We start from the raw sequence: 21,845 nt of genomic DNA, 5'->3' as shown, positions 1-21,845 counted from the left end.
GAACCCGATCAACCTACGTTTGAGGTCGGAGTTTTAACCAGACGCGGTGCTAGGAAACAGTTGCGGTTACGACGCCTAACCGATGCTGAAGGTGACGAACCTTCACTCGGCGATGATCCGGCGGGTGACGTTATCGATCACGAAGCTCCTGGTCCGACGCAGCAGGAGACTGACGACCCATCTTCCGACGTGGACAACGATGGTAACCCGCCGGGCAGCCACGGTGCTTGGTATGACCGCCTTCGCAATCTGGTCAGCAAACACCCTGGGCGATACTCGAGATACCAGCTTCGCGACGGTAAGCTGTATCGTGCTGTCTCGAGGAAGGATCGACCTACGACATGGAGGGTGTGTGTGCCAAGCGACCAAGTATCCGTGGTGCTGCACGAAAACCACGACACGGCTACAGCAGGACATCTTGGGGTGAAGAAAACGTTAGCCCGAGTTGGTGGGGAGTACTTTTGGCCTAACTGGCGTCGTGAGGTGAAGGCCTATGTACGGTCTTGCGCCCAATGCCAGGCCTATAAAGTACCCCAAACGAAACCAGCTGGGAAAATGTACTTCCGACAACCCCAAGGACCGTGGTACGCAGTGTCTGCTGACCTGGTAGGCCCATTGCCTAGATCACAACGGGGTCAGCGATTTCTGCTCGTGGTGCAGGATACCTTCAGCAAATGGACGGAACTCGCCTCCATTGCGTCTGCAACCGCAAAGAATGTGGTGACAAAGCTGAAGGCTATCCTACTTCGACATGGAGCTCCGGATGTGTTGATTACGGACAACGGCACGCAGTTTGTCAGTAAACTGGTTCGAGAGTTGGCGGCGGAGTGGGGCATCACGCTGCAGACGACGGCCCCCTACAGCCCGCAGTCGAACCCAGTCGAGAGGCAGAACCGGGTGGTGAAGACTATGATTGCGCAGTTCGTGAAAGGCAACCATAGGTCTTGGGACAACCACCTGGTGGAGTTTCAGTACGCCCTCAACACAGCTGTCCACGACTCTACTGGATTCACTCCTGCGATGCTGTGTTTTGGACGCGAACTGAAGCCTCCCTGTGCCGTCCGTGGCCTTTCGTTTGAGGTGTCTGAAACTCCCCAAGGTCCCTCGTTAAGTGAGACCCATCGCAAACGACTGGATGAGTTTCAGCGTCTGATCGCGCAGACACACAAGAACCTCAAGGCTGCCTACGAGAGGCAATCGACATATTATAACCTCCGTCGTAGGGAGGTGACGCACGAAGTCGGCGCGCAGGTGATGAGAAGACTCCACGTCCTGTCTTCTGCTGCTGACGCCATCGTAGGGAAATTAGCACCAAAATATCATGGCCCCTGCATTGTGGTCGGTCGTCGAGGTACTAATCTCTACGAGGTGCGTGATGAGGATACTGCTGCACTGCACGTCGTTCACGTGAAAGACTTGAAACCTTTCTGTGCACGTGACTAGTCTGCAAGGATCCCGCAACCGCAGCGACGTCTGGTGATCCGTTGTTCGTCAGTCCTTTCGGCCACGTCAAGCTGCCGACAAGCAGCCATAGCTAACCCTCGTCTGGGGGTGACGTATCCTCGTGAGTAGCTCTTCGCCCCGCTTCCAAGACTCCGAGCCTGCCGTACTACCCTACCTTTGTAAACCCCACGCCTACTCTTCACCTTTGGTTACTCTTTGCCCCGATTCGTTTTCGTCCAGACCTCTGAGGCAACTCGGCCTCAGACAGTCTACATCATTCCTAATTTCGCCCACTTTTCGTCGTCAACACCCTGGAGCAGCCGGACCAACGGGGTCCGGCATCGGCTTCTGTCAACTTTTCCTGCCCACGATCCTACTGATGTGTCATCTGCAGGAAAGTTCAACAGTTTTTTTCGTTTTCTCGTTTTTCTTTTTTTTCGTTCCGAAGTGTGGAGGGGGTGTAACGGGTCAAATGTGTAGGGGGTAAAATAACGGCTAAACCACGAACTTTAAACAGCTAAACATAAGCTGTTGAGTAAGCCTAGTCGCGACACTAAACTGACGTCGTACCTAACCTCCAATTCCAAGACCGCAGACGACGTTGGTGTCAGTTTGGTTGTTTGGCTGTTCGACTGCATCTGAGGCCGGGCTACGGGAGAGAAGATGAGCAGCGAGGTCACCTTTGAGCGGTACGCAGCTGTAAGCCTGTTAAAGCTGCCATGCGCCTGCCTTCGCTGCCAGTTTTTTTTTTTGTTCGGTAACTCGTTGACCAATCAGGAATCGTTTTAACTTTCGTCTCGATTCTGAGACGAAGGTGAAGTAAGAAGAAGTTTTTGTGAAGTTTTTGGTCATTCGTATTCCCGGCTTTTGAAGGATTCGCTAATACGTCTTTTCGTCTTCGATTTGAAGAGTTTTTGTTCTTTTTCGTTCGTCGCTTAAAAGTTCGCCTACATTAAGTTCGTGGTGCATCGAGTGTGCTAAAAGTGTTTTACAGTAGTATTACTTCGTTTGGTAAGTTGTGTAAAACTAAGACAACTTAGGTTTTTCTTTTGTCACTTGTGTTTCGGCAGAACTTTGTCGAAGTTCCTAGGCTAGGCCTGATTCGCAGACCTCGTCATACGCTTTAACCAACTCATTTAATTAAAGTATCGGAGTTGGTGACAGATCATTTCGATTAACGTTTCGTAATCCATATCTGGGACTTTCTTTTTAAATTCTTCAACCCCTTTATAAAGTTCCCGAACGCCCCGAAGTTGGCCCCAGCAGACAGGTTTCTGCTTGATAATTATTGCAGAAGTTTGCTTAAGTTGAACACGTGGGGAAGTTGAAGTTTTAGTTTTTCTTTTTTCGTATCAGCTCTTGAAGCAGTTTTATTTTTAGTTTCAGTTTTTCTCCCGTTTCGTGTCTCACTTGGACAACTTAAGCCAACTCGTTTTTTCTTGTCTAGTAAATTCATACTCTGTGGGAGTTAGGCTAGGTTAGGCCTATCTTGTACTAACCTTGTTTGTTTCAGGGTGACGACGTAACTCCGTAGGTAAGCGGAGTGCCTACTTAGCTTACTTGTTGATTTGTTAAGTTAGCTAGTAGTGTGTCTTTTAGATATTTGCCCACAGAGTCAAGTCAAAATTATTTATTTCCCCACAAGCCCTAGGCTAGAGTGGTGATTTCAAGTAGGGTGTTTAGTAACCCGCAACGTTCGTCTCGAGCTCTGACAACCAGGGCTATCAAACTTAGGCTATCCGAATCACTATCGACTCCTGGGAAACTCCCCGCGACCAGACTAGGGCGAATCCTGGGATCCTCGTTTTGTTACCGGTGGCGTAATTTCCCACTTGTCGTCCGCCAGGAAAATTACGTCACAAAGTAAATCACTGTCATTAGTTACTACCTTTAACATTGACTCATTCTTAAAATTAAAATGTTTTATGTTAAAGATATACAATCAACTGACCAATAAAACCGTCTAACAAGGCAATAAATAACAAACAGTTTAACGTATAAAAAAAAAAAAAAAAAAAAAAAAAAAACACATTGAGTTATTTTAGAAAAGTACACAACATTTCTATTTAAAGAATGTATTTGCCAAAGTATTTAAAAACCTTATTACCTTACAGTTATTAAAGTTTGAAGAGGAATGTTCATAATTAAACAGGACTAACTGAGCGGCGTCAATTAATTTGATTTAGTGAAACTATTCAACATTTTCCCTGTTGAAAAACTCTGCAACATAAATTTCCCACATTTTACAGTTAATGTTTGCAATTAGGGTTTCATTTGAAACTTTACCAACAACATTACTTTTAATTATGTAGCTTAATCAATTCTATTTATCACATTGCATGTTTGATTGTATTATGCTTGCTTTGTGATGTCTAACTCGTTTGTATACAGAATAAGTTACAAGAATGTTTTATAACATTTAAAAAACAGTTAGATTAAATAAAAATGTGATATAGGACTAACTCTATTATGTCCAACAAAACATAATCCAAAGCAATATGACACAACAGATCTTATGGCAGATATGATTGGCCAAAAAGGAAGTTCGCCATTTATTATTTGTGAGAGACATGACATTATCGGCACAAAATAGTGACATACGTCAAACGTTAAAGTACTATTTTATCTGTCTCAGTAGTGGCAATTTTATCACTCCGGCTATGTTGCAACAATAACATTCTGTTGTTGGTAATAGATTGGTTTTTTAGGATGGTAGTGGGATACGCAAATATAAACATTTTACAAGTGAAACATTGTTTTCCAGTCAATTGGTTGAGGGGAGAATTTTACCTACACAAATTTTTTACTCTAAGAGATTAATTTTTAGATTTCACATGATTAAAATAATACCCATGTTACCCTCTAAAACTGATAACAAGGTAAAAGAATAACTGTTACATTGTGTATGTGATTTCATATTAAAGTACAGTACACTTGAGAACAATAATTATACATTGTACTATACTTTAATATGAAATAATTATGTATAGATTACATTACAATACATTACAATTACATTACATTAATTAATGTATCTAATACTCAATTACTGTATAGTAGGTGCAGTAATTAATTACGCACAACATCCAACTGCACTGCTACAGTACTGACTGGCAAGTGGTGACGAATCGGAGGACAAAACACGGAACTCTTACACACTTGCCAACGGCTCATTAAAAGCTCAAAAATGGTTATCACCCTTGCTTGAACCCAGTTATTTATTGATATTATTTTTGTCACTACATCTCTCAAAAATCCAATAATGGTAAATCTATATCACTAACATAAATGGTCTTTCAATGATTCCGACTTTCCCTAGATCCGGTCTGTCAGCCCCTATTTTTTACCGAATGATCGAGATTATACTGTATATGAATAGGTTCTGACCAAAGTCACGGTTACTCTCGCTGCAACTTGAGTAGTAACAGTGAATTACCTAAACTACCGAGGTGGGTTGTGTCAGCCTACCTTTGGTTGGACAGCAGACAAACTCCACTCCACTGAACAGTGATATTCCGCAGGGCAGCAGCATGGCGAAGGAGCGCAGACTGAGGTCTCTGTCCTGACAACTCTGCGCAGCAGTCTGGTTCCAGCGGTCAAACTCCCAGCACCGAGTCTGGTTGTGGATGTGATCAAACAAACAGTTCTCTGGGACCAGCAGAGCGTCACTCTGGAACGGGCCTTCTGCAAAACACACTCTCCGATCAGATGACAATAAACAAAGACTATTTAAACCGTTTAAAATTATTTACCGTCCATTAGCCTCCGTAATATCTTTGGCGTATTGGCCTGCGCCATTGTTCTAAATTTTAAATGTAAAATAAAATAATAAATGTTAAACTTTTACAAAATTAAAAATCCATATTGATATTATAGCCCTTGCACTCCTTTAAAACATAGTCTTATCTGCGACTGTAGTCCAAAATTTCAGTTATGTCAGTGTTTTGTCTTGTGTTTTATGTCAAAAGATGTATTTATTTGTTTTGACATTTTGTAGGTTGGACACGTTGACACTTTCATCGTAACTAGTCAGCACCTTGTTAGTGGACATTTGGGACTACAGACGAAGGTAAGATGGCTGATCTTGTTACAAAACCAAATAGGCACTGCTTCCTTAGCTTTAAGTAGGCAAATTCACCACCTGATAATGCTGCCAGAAGGATGATTGTTTACTATTGTCTCAGTTTATGTGCCACAGTAACAGGACCGATACAGGACCTGAAATTTTTGAAGTAGCAATGACAACTTTTAATATTACAGTTTTAAATTTAAGACTTTGTTGTATTTATTACTTGTTAGTTGCATTGAAACAACAATAACAGTTACTGACCTAGACATCGATAGGGCTTGACCCAGTCAGTGTGCTTGCACTTGGAGTGACCGATGCGGCACCAGTTGGACACCTTGACAAAGTGTGATGACTCCACGATGTTGGTGATGTCGTGCTTGGGGTACACCTGCAACAACAACAACACTATGGTACAACTTGAAACAATAACCTCAACCCTCTCTGCTCTCTCTCGGTCAGGTTAATAGGTTAAATCATGTTAAGAAGAAGTGAGACATTAATGCCAGGATATGAAATTTTTTTGGGGGGGGGGGTACAACTCATGTCTAAACCCTATAGATGGATATCTGCTAGGTAGTATTTTGTGCATAGCTGACATCTACCTATCTTTTTGGGCTCCGCGGACAGTAGGCGGCAGGCGGATATATCCGCCGATTATTACGACAGTTATTGATATAGTTGATCCTCACCGACATCGCTGCCTTCAGGGAGATAGAACTCAAAGGCAAAAAAAATCTCTCTAAATTAAGAGGCGTTCGGATAATACCAACAATTTATTAATTAAAGATGCAAAAAACATATTTTTAAGTTTCTTTTTAAGTTAAATAATTTGGCCGTCTGCATACATATTATAGGCCGTCTGGGAAGGGTTAAGTCGTCCAAACCTTTTTGGTCCTGCTGTTATAATTAAATGTTTCTCATTTACCTAACAATTTCTTTTAGTAACTAATACTCCACATTAAATTACATGGCGGATGTCATAGAAAATATTTTTTTCACTTCAATATAATTGTGTACTTAATTTACATTGCCAACTAGCCCTAAACAACCTTAAACCAATAGGGTTGATACAGTACTAAAATTTCAAAATTCAAAAAAGAAAACCAATAGATAAACTTATAAATACCCTCTCGCACTATAGTACTATTTTTCAATATTAAGCATTTAAAAAGTGTTTAATTTGTTTACTGAATGTTATCTATCAATAACCTTATAGCACACACAATATTATTACGGATTGAAAAACAGTCATATCCATTTTAAAAAGTAAACTTAGGAGAAAAAGTATATGATTTTATATTGTAGTTTATTGTGAGTTTAAAAACAATGTATCACTTTACCCTTCCAGACAAAAGTGTCGTTATCTTCCAGAATAATTGGGTTTACTTTACACAGAGGAGAAAGATGGCTTTCATCCTTCTTTTGGAAAAATTATATCTCACCAGCGTCATATCCTTTTTTGTTAATTTAAAAGCTTAAGAATAAATTTAAATATTATATATTTTAATACTTTAGGGAAACCACTTAAACTCTTTTTATTGAATTAAAAAAAATACACGCCCCAACAAAAAAGTGGCACTTTTCAGTACTTTGCAAATTAATGGGTTCTCAATAGTGATTTGAGAATTACTTAACTTTATCTTAAATGAATTAATTGACCTCCTAGACAACTGCACTATAATTTAGAAAATTACCAAAAGGTAAACAACAATAAGAAGTAATTGCACGAACACTGTTTACCAGACACAATTAATGTCTCGGAAATTTTAATTATAAGCACGAAGCGAGATCAGGTAAGAAAGAATATTAAGTTTGCACAGCGCCGGGTGACCCAGTTCAATCCTCTAGAGATATTGTGGTGAAGCGTTCATGCTTCGGTATCCAAACAAGGAAACTAATTACATTTTACAAAATTATAAATCTAAGTATTTTGCTTAATTGAGTGTGCTGTATTTTTAATGGTATTGATATTTTAATTGGAAACATTGTGTACATAGTTTGAAATATATTCTTTGTCATACCGTTTTTAATGCATGCGTTGCAGGTCTAAAGCAGCATTTTTACTCTCTAGGGAGTAAAAATAACTTTTAGTCTTTAAGGAGTAAAAATCAGCTGTTGTAAACAGTTGTGAATTTCTATTGTGGCACTCACATCGATCAAAATGATTTATCGATTGATTTATTAGGTGAGGTTTTAGCCTATTGTTGTTGATTGCTCGACATATTTATGGTACTGTAACACAATAGAATTGACGAAAACGAAATGATTGAATTACAGCTGCTTATTTGCATTAGCAGAATTGAAAACAGGCTGGAAGTCGTTTTGAGAGGTTATCTTTACATACAAATTATTTAGTTTTCTAGCTTTGTTTGTTAATTAAATTAATGATGCAATATGACGAAAAATATAGTTCAACACTTGGGCAAAAAGTGACTTTTATCCCTCGCACATTTTCCGACCTCGGCTTCGCCTCGATGGTAAAACTTGACATCAAGTAAAAAAGAGTCACTTTAGACCATAGTGATGAAATATACTACATACACTATTATATCATAATTTGTTAAAAAGTTGAAACTAATGCAACTTATCTGACCAAAAGGGATTTTAAAAATTGAGAATGCGTTCATAGAAAATACATAATAAAAATAACTCTTTTTTTTGGTAATTGGGTATACATTAATTATGCAAGTGGAGAGTTGTAATTTCCGCAGCGGGTTGGTTACAATAGTTATTTGCTGCATAGACCTTGTTGGTGAAGAGGCACTAACTCCAATGTATCATGTAACCGTATGGTAAAGTGAGGCTCCAGTGGATATATGGGTGGTGGAGAGGGGAAGGGGAGTTACTCAGCTCCAGTGTCCAATAATATATCAAACTGTTTGGAACATGTAAGCTTGTGTAGCCCTTTATAACAGTCCAATGATAAATAAGGGAGAAGATCCAAATCTGTTGTTACATCACTAAGGTAAAGGTAGGGACACTGAGTGAGACACATTTTGTTGCTTTTCCCTGATTAGCTGTTATTTTAGTCAGGAAAATTTATCTACAGTAATTAGACTTTTTTCCAAAGCTGTAACCACTAGCCAGTTTGGATACAAATGAAGGTAGAGGAATTGATCAACTAACAAGAGTATGCTGTTGTAAGTCATAGATTTTTGTCAATTATACAAACTTCTTAACCAACTAAACTGCAAGAACCACTTAAGTCAATGAATCAATTTATTAAAAGCCCAATGATCGAGGACACCTGTTATTATTGATGTGTTTTCAAATTTCCAAGATACTTTTTCTCTAAAAGTTAATTTCCTTGTGCCTGAATTGATTTTAAAATCTATTTAAATAACATTAGGTTTATTGAATACCTAGGTTTGCTGGTACATGGAGGCTAATGAAGTGTATTTTTTAGTAAAATATTAATAGCTTAGTATGAAATAAATAAATTTGCTAAGTTTGATATCAAAATATATCATTCTATAAACAAGCAAACTTCAACATTTTACAATATTCTCCATAACGTAAAATTAAAAATAACTTACAATTTTTTGCACTTTGATATACTAAATTATTGGTTCTTTTTAAGCTCTTGAAATGGTTCAGAGAGAAATTGGGAAATTTTGTGTTTTGAGGGTAAAAATGAGAAAACCCTATTTCCCCAATAAATCCCTGTCCCCCTACATATTTAATGAAAAAGTAAATCGGTCCGGGGCTAGATCTTACAATGGGACCTATGGTAATAGCTATTTTCCTATAGAAAAATTCGCTAAATCGTCTAAATGATACTAACATTTTAAATGGTGTTACATTTAGCCCTGAAGTAACCAACCCTATCCCATCTCAATTAATCCAAGCATTGCACATGTACCAATGTGTTATTTAGAGACGAGTATTGACAGTAATTTACCGTCTTGGTATCCGTGTTCTGCATTGTTCTACCTTATTGGATCATTCAACAACATAACTCTAACCTACCTCAAATGTTTCCAGGATTACATAAACAGCAAATTGTATAAACATTCTTGAATGAGCCCAACTGTAATTAATGTTGATATTACATTAGATAACTAATTTTAATTAGATTCGTTTTAATTAATTAATGTAGATTATTAGGTCAAAAACGCCTAGAAAAATTTTAAGTTTATTATTTTTTTATTCTAACATAAATACAGTAACAGTGCCTACTTAACAAATAGCCACAAATGTGTTAAAAGCCACTGATTTTATTAGTTGTATCTATACATTATAAAATTGAAGTTGTGTCTGTCTGTCTGGCTAGGCAGCTGTCACTACTAAAATACTAAACCGATACAACCAAAATTAAGCAGAAAGATGGTTCACATATCTAGGAATGTCATAGGCCTATTCACTTCCCTGAGTTCCTCTCGAGCTACGCCCCTTGGATGTCCAATGTTTTGAGGTGAGGTTTTCAAAAGTAAATATTAATTGGTCTCCATGGAAGCATGAGAAATTTGACAATGTTTACCTTTGCGTTGACATTTCAACGTAAGCAATCAGAACTGCCAAATGCTCATTTCTTCAGACAGCTGATCCAAAGAAATTAAATATATTTTACACAACTATGTGGTAGGATTATTAAATCTAAAACTTTTAATGGATTATTTATTCTCAATCCATTTCAATGATTATGAAACTGATTTTTCTTCCCGTTGCAAAGCACGGGTACAGCAGCTAGTACCTTATTCAATTTCAGCAAATCATTACAAAATGTTAGCAATACAGTATTTACAAAATTGTAATTAGTATTGTAATTGACTTTTGGATGCTGAAGTAATTTTATCAAAGACTAGTTGATGTACCTGTGCTTCGCAACGGGAGGAGGACATAAAATAGAAACATTTTAATCTTTATAACATTTTTACATTTGTTGTATGAAATAGTTACACATCCGCCAACGCTTTTAGATACTAAATTCAACTTGTATGGCCTTTTTAGAAACGTTTGTAGCTTTTAAATCTAGTAAGTAGTGGAAACCACCATTTTGGGTTTGAATCTTGTGTAGGTTGATATGAGAAAAACTTACCAAATTTTCAAATAAAATACGGCTTAACATCACTTATGTAACACTTGTATGAACACTTGCGGCTGGCAAAATCTCTCTCTCTTGACGTGTTAAAAAATTATTGGTTTGACATGATGTGTTTGGTTTGACAGTTAACGGACCATATATTCAGTAAAATACCAGTTTTCCTGGTTGAAGTAACAGTTTGGCGAGTTAGTATTTAGTAGTTTGTGCTGTCATACAAGTCTTTGCAGGTAATTTCCATATTGGGCTTTTTATGTACACCTTAACTTATTTTAAATCTAGTTTCAGTAATGCGTTTTGTTGATATAACTCATATAATAAACAACAATGATTGGTAATACTAACAATGAAAATTTTTTATGAAATCTATTGGCTATTCTATTTTCAGAATTTAAATACTTTAGATTTATTGAGCGCTTAAGTTTGCTGCTTAGGTGAAGGGAGAAAGTTTTTTTTTTATCAAATATAAGTACAAGACAAAATGAATACATTTGCCAAACATCAAATTTGGAATATCAGAATATATCCACTAACAAGCAAACTATAAGAGTTTTCTTTCTTTTCTACATTAGAATAACATAAGTATTTATAACATAAATTGTTTGTCCGTGAATGCGATAACTCGAGTAATGTTTGTCCGATTTCGATGAAATTCGGCTTGAAGGTGTAGGGCGGGATAAACTTGAATGAGTTCGACACAAAATACATATAAATACAAACATATAATTTTGTATACTGAAGTGGTATAATCAAAGGCAACGGAGAAAATTCCAAAAACAGTTTTTGAGTATCAGCTTCTAAAGCATTTCTTTGCCTGTCACCATATTAGTCAGTAGTCACTATATTATTCCCTGTACACTCTATTATATCCATACTGACCAACCTCACAGTAAATTAAACATTACATTTAACAGCTTAGAATTGGTCTGTATGTTACAGTTATGTTGACTTTATCCGTGTTGGCGATGTTGTTGGCAGCGGTCACTACAAAACAGACTTCCACAAACTCTCCGGCAGGATCCCTTCAACGCTTCCTGGACGTGAAATACTTAAATGTATATGATAGCGTGTATTTTCAGTTCATGAAGGAATTGGGAATAAGCTCCTACGACAAATTCGTGCTAAGTACTTTCATCACGGCTTTTTGGCTGTCTGAAAAGGATGGCAATCTCTATCTTGAATTTCAACCTTGTAAAGGATTTTTTAAGTTGTTGAAAATCAAGTGGCCCGTACACTTTATCAAAGTAACACAGGAGGTAAATGAGGTGACACATTCCAAGTACTACTCCATTAATGGCAACAAATTGATCACATATATTGAAACAATTTATAACAAATATGAGATAACAAGGGAATTCTTTGACAATGTAGTATTAATGACTTACACAACTCAAAAATGCAATTTACCTACTAATATAACAGATTACCCTCGAGAAACTCACACGATGACATTGAAAATAAGCAGAAATGAATGCTGAGGTTACACCATTTCGGACCAGTTGCTTAAACAGTAAGGCGGGCAAAAATTATGATTATTTGTGTGATTTGTTAAAAGTCTGTTTTTTTTTTTTTCTAAAGCAATACAATAAACATAGAAATGTCAAAAAAAGTTATAGGTACATAGTCTGTACACGTTTTTCATAATGAAGGAAGGATATAGTTTATGAATTCTAGATCCGGGTGCCATTCTCGTACAGTAGCTATAATATATTTCTCAAACATACAATCATACAAAACATTAAACTATGGGTAAGGATGACTGTATGATCTTTGAAGAAAGTAAAAATATTATTACCACATTACTTGTATTGTTAATCATGTCATATTATGTAAAAGTATAAGAAAGTAAAAGATAAGAACTAATCAAATTAGATCTTATAAACATTTACGCATGACATAAGTTAAAATTCACAATAAAGCTTTTCGATTAAATGGTATTCATAGATTATGCACAATGTTCGGTACACTTAAGTTTGAATCAAGACGCTTTGTTTTCAAAATATCTTTATGTAAACCTAATAAGGGTTGCAAACTTTTGAGAAAAGTGTCAAACACACACCTGTCAACCACAAGAATGTCTTGATGTGAAACGTCCACGAAAAATATCAATTTTTTGATAAACCCTCTATTAAGGGAATGAACTTCAAATGAACGGCTGTATTTAATCACATTTTAAATATTGAAGATGGATCAGCTCTTGGATTTGTTTTATTTATAGTTTGTTTACTATTTTCCTGAGTTAATAGTTTGGTTCTCATTATAGATGTTTAGATTAGATAAAGTTATCAGTTTTGATACTGTCAATCAATCAATCAATGTACATGAATGTGTCATCATGTTTTTTTTTATAAAATAAATATATTACTTAAAGTTAAAAATTCATATAACAGCAATTTTTAGATAAAATAAAAACGTTACTTAAAGTAAAAAAATCATCCAGGCTGTAAAAATAATTTGCTATTAAACATGTTTTCAGTTTCTTTTTAAATTTATTTGTGTTCTGCTCCTTCCTTATGCCATCTGGGAGTTGATGGATAAATTTAATACCAAATATACTAAGGACTTTGCTTATATTTTTCTTTTTTATGATTGATGTCACACAGTTTAATGCAAATGCACAAGATTTTTAATAAAGCAAGCAAAGTAATTTAGAAGTACATGTTGTCTATGTGCTTCAATATATATAAATTGAAGGAAATACAATCTAAATAAATTGCCCCTTTCGATTGTAATGTTTACAAAGATTGAGAAATAAAATATTTTATACCAGCAAACTATGTGGCACGACTGAAATAAAGAATAAAATATCTACTTTTTAAGCTAGTAATATGAGCAACAATAATTTTAGCTTAATGTGTTTATTCTTTAGATGAAACCATAATTTTTACTTGTTTCACATTACTCCTATTGCTATTTACCACTTCACTATGATTTAGAAAATTACCAAAAGGTAAACAACAATATGAAGTAATTGCACGAACACTGTTTACCAGACACAATTAATGTCTTGGAAATTTTATTTATAAGCACGAAGCGAGATCAGGTAAGAAAGAATATTAAGTTTGCACAGCGCCGGGTGACCCAGTTCAATCCTCTAGAGATATTGTGGTGTAGCGTTCATGCTTCGGTGTCCAAACAAGGAAACTAATTACATTTTACAAAATTATAAATCTAAGTTTTTTGTTTAATTGTGCGTGCTGTATTTTACATGGTATTGATATTTTAATTGGAAACATTGTGTACATAGTTTGAAATATATTCTTTGTCATACCGTTTTTAATGCATGCGTTGCAGGTCTAAAGCAGCATTTTTACTCTCTAGGGAGTAAAAATAACTTTTAGTCTTTAAGGAGTAAAAATCAGCTATTGTAAACAGTTGTAAATTTCGATTGTGGCACTCACATCGATCAAAATTATTTATCGATTGATTTATTAGGTTTTAGCCTATTGTTGTCGATTGCTCGACATATTGGTGGTACTGTAACACAATAGAATTGACGAACACGAAATGATTGAATTACAGCTGCTTATTTGCATTAGCAGAATTGAAAACAGGCTGGAAGTCGTTTTGAGAGGTTATCTTTACATACAAATTATTTAGTTTTCTAGCTTTGTTTGTTAGAATTAATGATGCAATATGACAAAAAATATAGTTCAACACTCGGGCAAAAAGTTACTTTTATCCCTCGCACATTTTGTAAAACTTGACATCAAGTAAAAAAGAGTCACTTTAGACCATAGTGATGAAATATACTACATACACTATTATATCATAATTTGTTAAAAAGTTGAAACTAATGCAACTTATCTGACCAAAAGGGATTTTAAAAATTGAGAATGCGTTCATAGAGAATACATAATAAAAATAACTCTTTGTTTTGGTAATTGGGTATACATTAATTATGCAAGTGGAGAGTTGTAATTTCCGCAGCGGGTTGGTTACAATAGTTATTTGCTGCATAGAGCTTGTTGGTGAAGAGGCACTAACTCCAATGTATCATGTAACCGTATGGTAAAGTGAGGCTCCAGTGGATATATGGGTGGTGGAGAGGGGAAGGGGAGTTACTCAGCTCCAGTGTCCAATAATATATCAAACTGTTTGGAACATGTAGCCTTGTGTAGCCCTTTATAACAGTCCAATGATAAATAAGGGAGAAGATCCAAAGCTGTTGTTACATCACTAAGGTAAAGATAGGGACACTGACTGAGACACATTTTGTAGCTTTTTCCCTGATTAGCTGTTATTTTAGTCAGGAACATTTATCTACAGATATAATTAGACTTTCCATGTTAAAGCTGTAACCACTAGCCAGTTTAAGGATACAAGTGAAGGTAGAGGAATTGATCAACTAACAAGAGTATGCTGTTGTAAATCATAGATTTTTGTCAAATAAATAAACTTCTTAACCAACTAAAGTGTAAGAACCACTTAAGTCAATGAATCAATTTATTAAAAGCCCAATGATCGAGGACACCTGTTATTATTGATATGTGTTTTCAAATTTCCAAGATACCTTTTCTCTATGAGTTATAGAACTGATCCTTCTATATTTTCTTACGGTATACTCTTTGACCACATCATATTAATGGAGCTTAAACTGCAATTTCCACAACCAGAAGCAGTTGTATCCCTCGTTTAATTAAAGCAAACAGAACAGCGAGAGTGACATTAACACAATGTCTGAGTGAATGGCGACCTCCAGATATTGGGCCTGAGCAAACGTAATATTCTGGTGAATACTGAGGTGCTTTAGTCCGGCTTTGTGTGTTTGTAGGCTAAGTCTTCAACAGATGAAGCTACCATATCATCTAGTTTGGGTGATCGGAACAATGTCAATTTTAATATAGCCAAATTATAACAACAAAATTTAACAAACTACCAAAGACTAAGCAAATTTCATTGTGCCTGAATTGATTTTAAAATCTATTTAAATAACATTAGGTTTATTGAATACCTAGGTTTGCTGGTAAGTGGAGGCTAATGAAGTGTATTTTTTAGTAAAATATGAATAGCTTAGTATGAAGTAAATAAATTTGCTAAGTTTGATCAAAATATATCATTCTCTAAACAAGCAAACTTCAACATTTTACAATATTCCATAACGTCAAAATTTAAAAAAATTATAATTTTTTAGATTTTCTCCGTAAATAATAACCGTACCAAACACTTTGATACACTAAATTATTTGTTCTTTTTAAGCTCTTGAAATGGTTCAGAGAGAAATTGGGAAATTTGGTGTTTTGAGGGTAAAAAATGAGAAAACCCTATTTTCCCCCATAAATCCCTGTCCCCCTACACATTTAATGAAAAAGTAAATAGGTCCCTGGCCTAGATCTTACAATGGGACCTATGGTAATAGCTATTTTCCTATAGGGAAATTCGCTAAATTGTCTAAATGATACTAACATTTTAAATGGTGTTACATTTAGCCCTGGAGTAACCAACCCTATCCCATCTCAATTAATCCAAGCATTGCACATGTACCAATGTGTTATTTAGAGACGAGTATTGACAGTAATTTACCGTCTTGGTATCCGTGTTCTGTATTGTTCTACCTTATTGGATCATTCAACAACATAACTCTATCCTACCTCAAATGTGTATAAACATTCTTGAATGAGCCCAACTGTAATTAATGTTGATGTTACATTAGATAACTAATTTTAATTAGATTCGTTTTAATCAATTAATGTAGATTATTAGGTCAAAAACGCCTAGAAAAATTTAAGTTTATTATTTTTTTATACTAAGATAAATACAGTAACAGTGCTTACTTAACAAATAGCCACAAATGTGTTAAAAGCCACTGATTTTAGTTGTATCTATACATTATAAAATTGAAGTTGTGTCTGTCTGTCTGGCTAGGCAGCTGTCACTACTAAAATACTAAACCGATACAACCAAAACTAAGCAGAAAGATGGTTCACATATCTAGGAATGTCATAGGCCTATTCACTTCCCTGAGTTCTTCTCGAGCTACGCCCCTTGGATGTCCACTGTTTTGAGGTGAGGTTTTCAAAAGTAAATATTAATTGGTCTCCATGGAAGCATGAGAAATTTGACATTGTTTACCTTTGCGTTAACATTTCAACGTAAGCAATCAGAACTGCCAAATGCTCATTTCTTCAGACAGCTGATCCAAAGAAATTAAATATATTTTACACAACTATGTGGTAGGATTATTTAATCTATAACTTTTGATGGATTATTTATTCTCAATCCATTTCAATGATTATGAAACAGATTTTTCTTCCCGTTGCAAAGCACGGGTACAGCAGCTAGTGCCTTTTTCAATTTCAGCAAATCATTACAAAATGTTAGCAATATTTACAAAATTGTAATTAGTATTGTAATTGACTTTTGGATGCTGAAGTAATTTTATCGAAGACTAGTTGATGTACCCGTGCTTTGCAACGGGAAGAGGACATGACATAGAAACATTTTAATCTTTATAACATTTTTACATTTGTTGTATGAAATAGTTTCACATCCGCCAACGCTTTTAGAAACTAAATTCAACTTGGCCTTTTTAGAAACGTTTGTAGCTTTTAAATCTAGTAAGTAGTGGAAACCACCATTTTGGTTTTGAATCTTGTGTAGGCTGATATGAGAAAAACTTACCAAATTTTCAAATAAAATACGGCTTAACATCACTTATGTAACACATGTATGAACACTTGCGGCTGGCTTTTACGTGTTAAAAAATTATTGGTTTGACATGATGGGTTTGGTTTGACAGTTAACGGACCATATATTCAGTAAAATACCAGTTTTCCTGGTTGAAGTAACAGTTTGGCGAGTTAGTATTTAGTAGTTTGTGCTGTCATACAAGTCTTTGCAGGTAATTTCCATATTGGGCGTTTTATGTACACCTTAACTTATTTTAAATTTAGTTTCAGTAATGTGTTTTGTTGATATAACTCATATAATAAACAACAATGATTGGTAATACTAACAATGAAAATTTTTTTATGAAATCTATTGGCTATTCTATTTTCAGAATTTAGATTTATTGAGCGCTTAAGTTTGCTGCTTAGGTGAAGGGAGAAAGTTTTTTTTTTATCAAATATAAGTACAAGACAAAATGAATACATTTGCCAAACATCAAATTTGCAATATCAGAATATATCCACTAACAAGCAAACTACAAGAGTTTTCTTTCTTTTCTACATTAGAATAACTTGGGGTATTTAACATAAATTGTTTGTCCGTGAACGCGATAACTCGAGTAATGTTTGTCCAATTTCTATGAAATTCGGCTTGAAGGTGTAGGGTGGGATAAACTTGAATGAGTTCGCAAACTAGCAGGTCATGGGAACAAGGTATTTTGGGCTTGTGAATTTTTTAAAATTTTTTTAAATGTTTCCAATTGTGTAGTTTAAAAAGCAAATAATTTTGTATACTGAAGTGGTACAAAGGCAACGGAGAAAATTCCAAAAACAGTTTTTGAGTATCATTTGTTGCCTGTCACCATATTAGTCAGTAGTCACTATATTATTCCCTATACACTCCATTATATCCATACTGACCAACCTCACAGTAAATTAAACATTACATTTAACAGCTTAGAATTGGTCTGTATGTTACAGTGATGTTGACTTTATCCGTGTTGGCGATGTTGTTGGCAGCGGTCACTGCAAAACAGACTTTCACAAACTCTCCGGCAGGATCCCTTCAACGCTTCCTGGACGTGAAATACATAAATGTATATGATAGCGTGTATTTTCAGTTCATGAAGGAATTGGGAATAAGCTCCTACGACAAATTCGTGCTAAGTACTTTCATCACGGCTTTTTGGCTGTCTGAAAAGGATGGCAATCTCTATCTTGAATTTCAACCTTGTAAAGGATTTTTTAAGTTGTTGAAAATCAAGTGGCCGGTACACTTTATCAAAGTAACACAGGAGGTAAATGAGGTGACACATTCCAAGTACTACTCCATTAATGGCAACAAATTGATCACATATATTGAAACAATTTATAACAAATATGAGATAACAAGGGAATTCTTTGACAATGTAGTATTAATGACTTACACAACTCAAAAATGCAATTTACCTACTAATATAACAGATTACCCTCGAGAAACCCACAAGATGACATTGAAAATAAGCGGAAATGAATGCTGAGGTTACACCATTTTGGACCAGTTGCTTAAACAGTAAGGCGGGCAAAAATTATGATTATTTGTGTGATTTGTTAAAGGTCTGTTTTTTTTTTTCTAAAGCAATACAATAAACATAGAAATGTCAAAAAAAGTTATACGTACATAGTCTGTACACGTTTTTTATAATGAAGGAAGGATATAGTTTATGAATTCTAGATCCGGGTGCCATTCACGTACAGTAGCTATAATATATTTCTCAAACATACAATCATACAAAACATTAAACTATGGGTAAGGATGACTGTATGATCTTTGAAGAAAGTAAAAATATTATTACCACATTACTTGTATTGTTAATCATGTCATATTATGCAAAAGTAGATTAAAACTAATTAAATTAGATCTTATAAATATTTACGCAGGACATAAGTTAAAACTATCCTAGGATTCAAATTCACAATAAAGCTTTTAGTTAAAGTGGTATTCATAGATTATCAATGTTCTGTACACTTTTCTGTACAAGTTTGAATCAAGACGCTTTGTTTTAAAATATCTTTATGTAAAGCTAATAAGGATTGCAAACTTTTGAGAAAAGTGTAAAACACACACCTGTCAACCACAAGAATGAAAGGTCTTGATGCAAAACGTCCACAAAAAATATCAGTTTTTTGATAAACCCTCTCTTAAGGGAATGAACTTTAAATGAACGGCTGTATTTAATCACATTTTAAATATTGAAGATGGATCAGCTCTTAGATTTGTTTTTATTTATAGTTTGTTTACTTTTCCCTGAGTTAATAGTTTGGTTCTCATTGTAGATGTTTATATTAGATAAAGATATTAGTTTTGATACTGTCAATCAATCAATCAATAGATTCTTTATTCAGAACGTACAGATACATCGTACATGAATGTGTCATTATGTTTTTTTTATAAAATAAATATATTACTTAAAGTTAAAAAATTCATATAACAGCAATTTTTAGATGAAATAAATATGTTACTTAAAGTAAAAAAATCATCCAGGCTGTAAAAATAATTTGCTATTAAACTTGTTTTCAGTTTCTTTTTAAATTTATTTGTGTTCTGCTCCTTCCTTATGCCATCAGGGAGTTGATGGATAAATTTAATACCAAATATACTAAGGACTTTGCTTATATTTTTCTTTTTTATGATTGATGTCACACAGTTTAATGCAAATGCACAAGATTTTTAATAAAGCAATAACAATTTCACGAATCCTAAGAATCCAGCCTTGAATACTTTTGAAAAGGAGAAAAAAAAAACAGGAATATTTTGATTGAGGAAAAATGTGCAACTGTCTCATTTGAGTTAGGGAAAGCAGACTGCATGCAAAAGGCGATTGGGCATATTCTTCGTAGAGAGACCTGTGAGTTTAATCATTCATATTTACCAATTTAAAATTCCCAGGATATGTTAGGCCAATTAAAAATGAAGATATGATTTTGGTTTAGAATAAAGTAGGCATATTTGACATTAATTAAGTATTTTTATCAGATCTTTCTGTCAATTGCTCAATTATAAACTATTCTGGCTACATATTAAGCAGGGGAATGAAATGTCTAGTTCAATCCAAAGTCAAAGGTATTGTACATTCAATTTGGTTTTAGAAATGAGTCAAATGATTATTATACAAGTTTCAGTGCAATAAATTATACCAATCTATAAGTATAAAAGAGGATGTTTGTATATATATATATATATTTGTTTGGCAGTGATAAACTCAGACACCGCTGAACCGATTGCCACGAAACTTGGTACATACGTGTTGAATTTCATGGAATAGGTTTATACACAATCAATTTCGTGATCCGTCCAATCGGCTCCGCCCCAGTGGCTCTGGAGTTTCCCATGTTAACCTTATGAGAAATGGAATTAATGAATCTTAACAGCTGTTTCAATTAAACAAGTTGGTTCTGTTCTATGATGTTCAATAGCATTAAAGTTACAAGGATTACCAACAGGGTGCAGCACTATTATTTCTTTTACATTTATGACAACAGCTAATTTGCAACCAAAAGGTGAGTGAGCATAGCGAACGAACTTCAACCTGGAGGCGAGTTAGCGTAGTGAACGAGCTAACCTGAAGGCAAGTGAGCGCAGCGAACGAGCTCCAACCTAAAGGTGAGTGAGCGTAGCGAACGAGCTCCAACTTAAAGGTGAGTGAGCGTAGCGAACGAACTTCAACCAGGACGTGATTGAGCCATGCGAACGAGATCATCTTGAAAATACTGTCATGAATAACCATGAATGAAAATAACCATTAATAATTAAGCTAGCATAACCTAGCATTAATATAAGAGCAATAATAAAGAATCGGTTATCCTTTGTACTATATGTGTTTCATTAGTTGTCGTACGTATTTTAATTTAGTTATAAGCACTTCATATACAATAAGACAATTAAACGTTACGGTACTTAAATTATAAATAGTCAAAGGCAAGACAACGTCTGCCGGGTTCTATAGAAATAAAAAACTAGGGAAATTACATAGTGGCACAAATTTGTGATAACAACAAATGAACAAACCAATATTCGATATTGATGTATTTAATTACCATTATAAAATAGATCAATTAAATCAAGGATACAATAATGTTACTGTATATGAGAACCACACAAGTTTGATCAACCCCTGACAACAAGACAAACTTCCCTGCCCCAGAAGGCAACGGTCTGCTATTGACAGCTGATCTATTGCTACTGATTACATTTCAACCAGACCTATGTTCCCTTCTCTATACATTTATGTACCAGAAAAACTGTAATAAATCAATCAAAAAACGTGTATTCATGACTGCAGCACAGAAATAAAGATCATGAGTGGTCATGTTATCTTATGATCACAGAATTTAAAAGTGATTATGAACTGAAATTTGGTTTGCTTTAATTTTGTGTAGGTTTTAAGAGTGGTTATTGTCATGAAATAAATTGTAAGATTTTGTCTACAAACCCAATGAAAATAAATCATCAAAGATGTAATAAGGGTTATTTATCTAGCTTACAATTTTTCCTTTTTTAAGATTTTACTTAAAGAGTACCAGGATGAAAAAAGGCTTTGTAGTTAAGGTTACATTACTATAGTAGACAAGATCAATAACACCTCCTTTGGTTGGTTCAGCAGTCTAATAGTTAATATTTACTTAAAACTTCAAAAACCAATGT

The 21,845-nt window shown here is 35.0% G+C and overlaps 1 protein-coding gene across 2 annotated transcripts in view; it reads right to left on the bottom strand.

Moving 5' to 3' along the window:
* The window catches only part of LOC128986603 (amyloid-beta-like protein), a 264,303-nt gene that overhangs the window by 16,824 nt on the left and 225,634 nt on the right, over positions 1 to 21,845 (bottom strand). For both annotated transcript variants that reach the window (XM_054407049.1, XM_054407050.1), the window contains exons 3-4: positions 5,774 to 5,900; positions 4,912 to 5,127 (exon numbers count right to left, since the gene is read on the bottom strand). In XM_054407049.1, coding sequence (XP_054263024.1) covers positions 4,912 to 5,127; positions 5,774 to 5,900 — 343 coding nt within the window. The remainder of the gene's footprint in view (positions 1 to 4,911; positions 5,128 to 5,773; positions 5,901 to 21,845) is intronic.

This window comes from Macrosteles quadrilineatus, unplaced genomic scaffold (assembly GCF_028750875.1).
Source record: "Macrosteles quadrilineatus isolate MER2022 unplaced genomic scaffold, UCM_ALF_1.0 Scaffold_2__2_contigs__length_208266976, whole genome shotgun sequence".
In the NCBI taxonomy this organism is placed as follows: Eukaryota; Metazoa; Arthropoda; class Insecta; order Hemiptera; family Cicadellidae; genus Macrosteles; species Macrosteles quadrilineatus.
The sequence above is the reverse complement of the archived record's forward strand: the minus strand, read 5'-3'. Positions and strand labels throughout refer to the sequence as shown.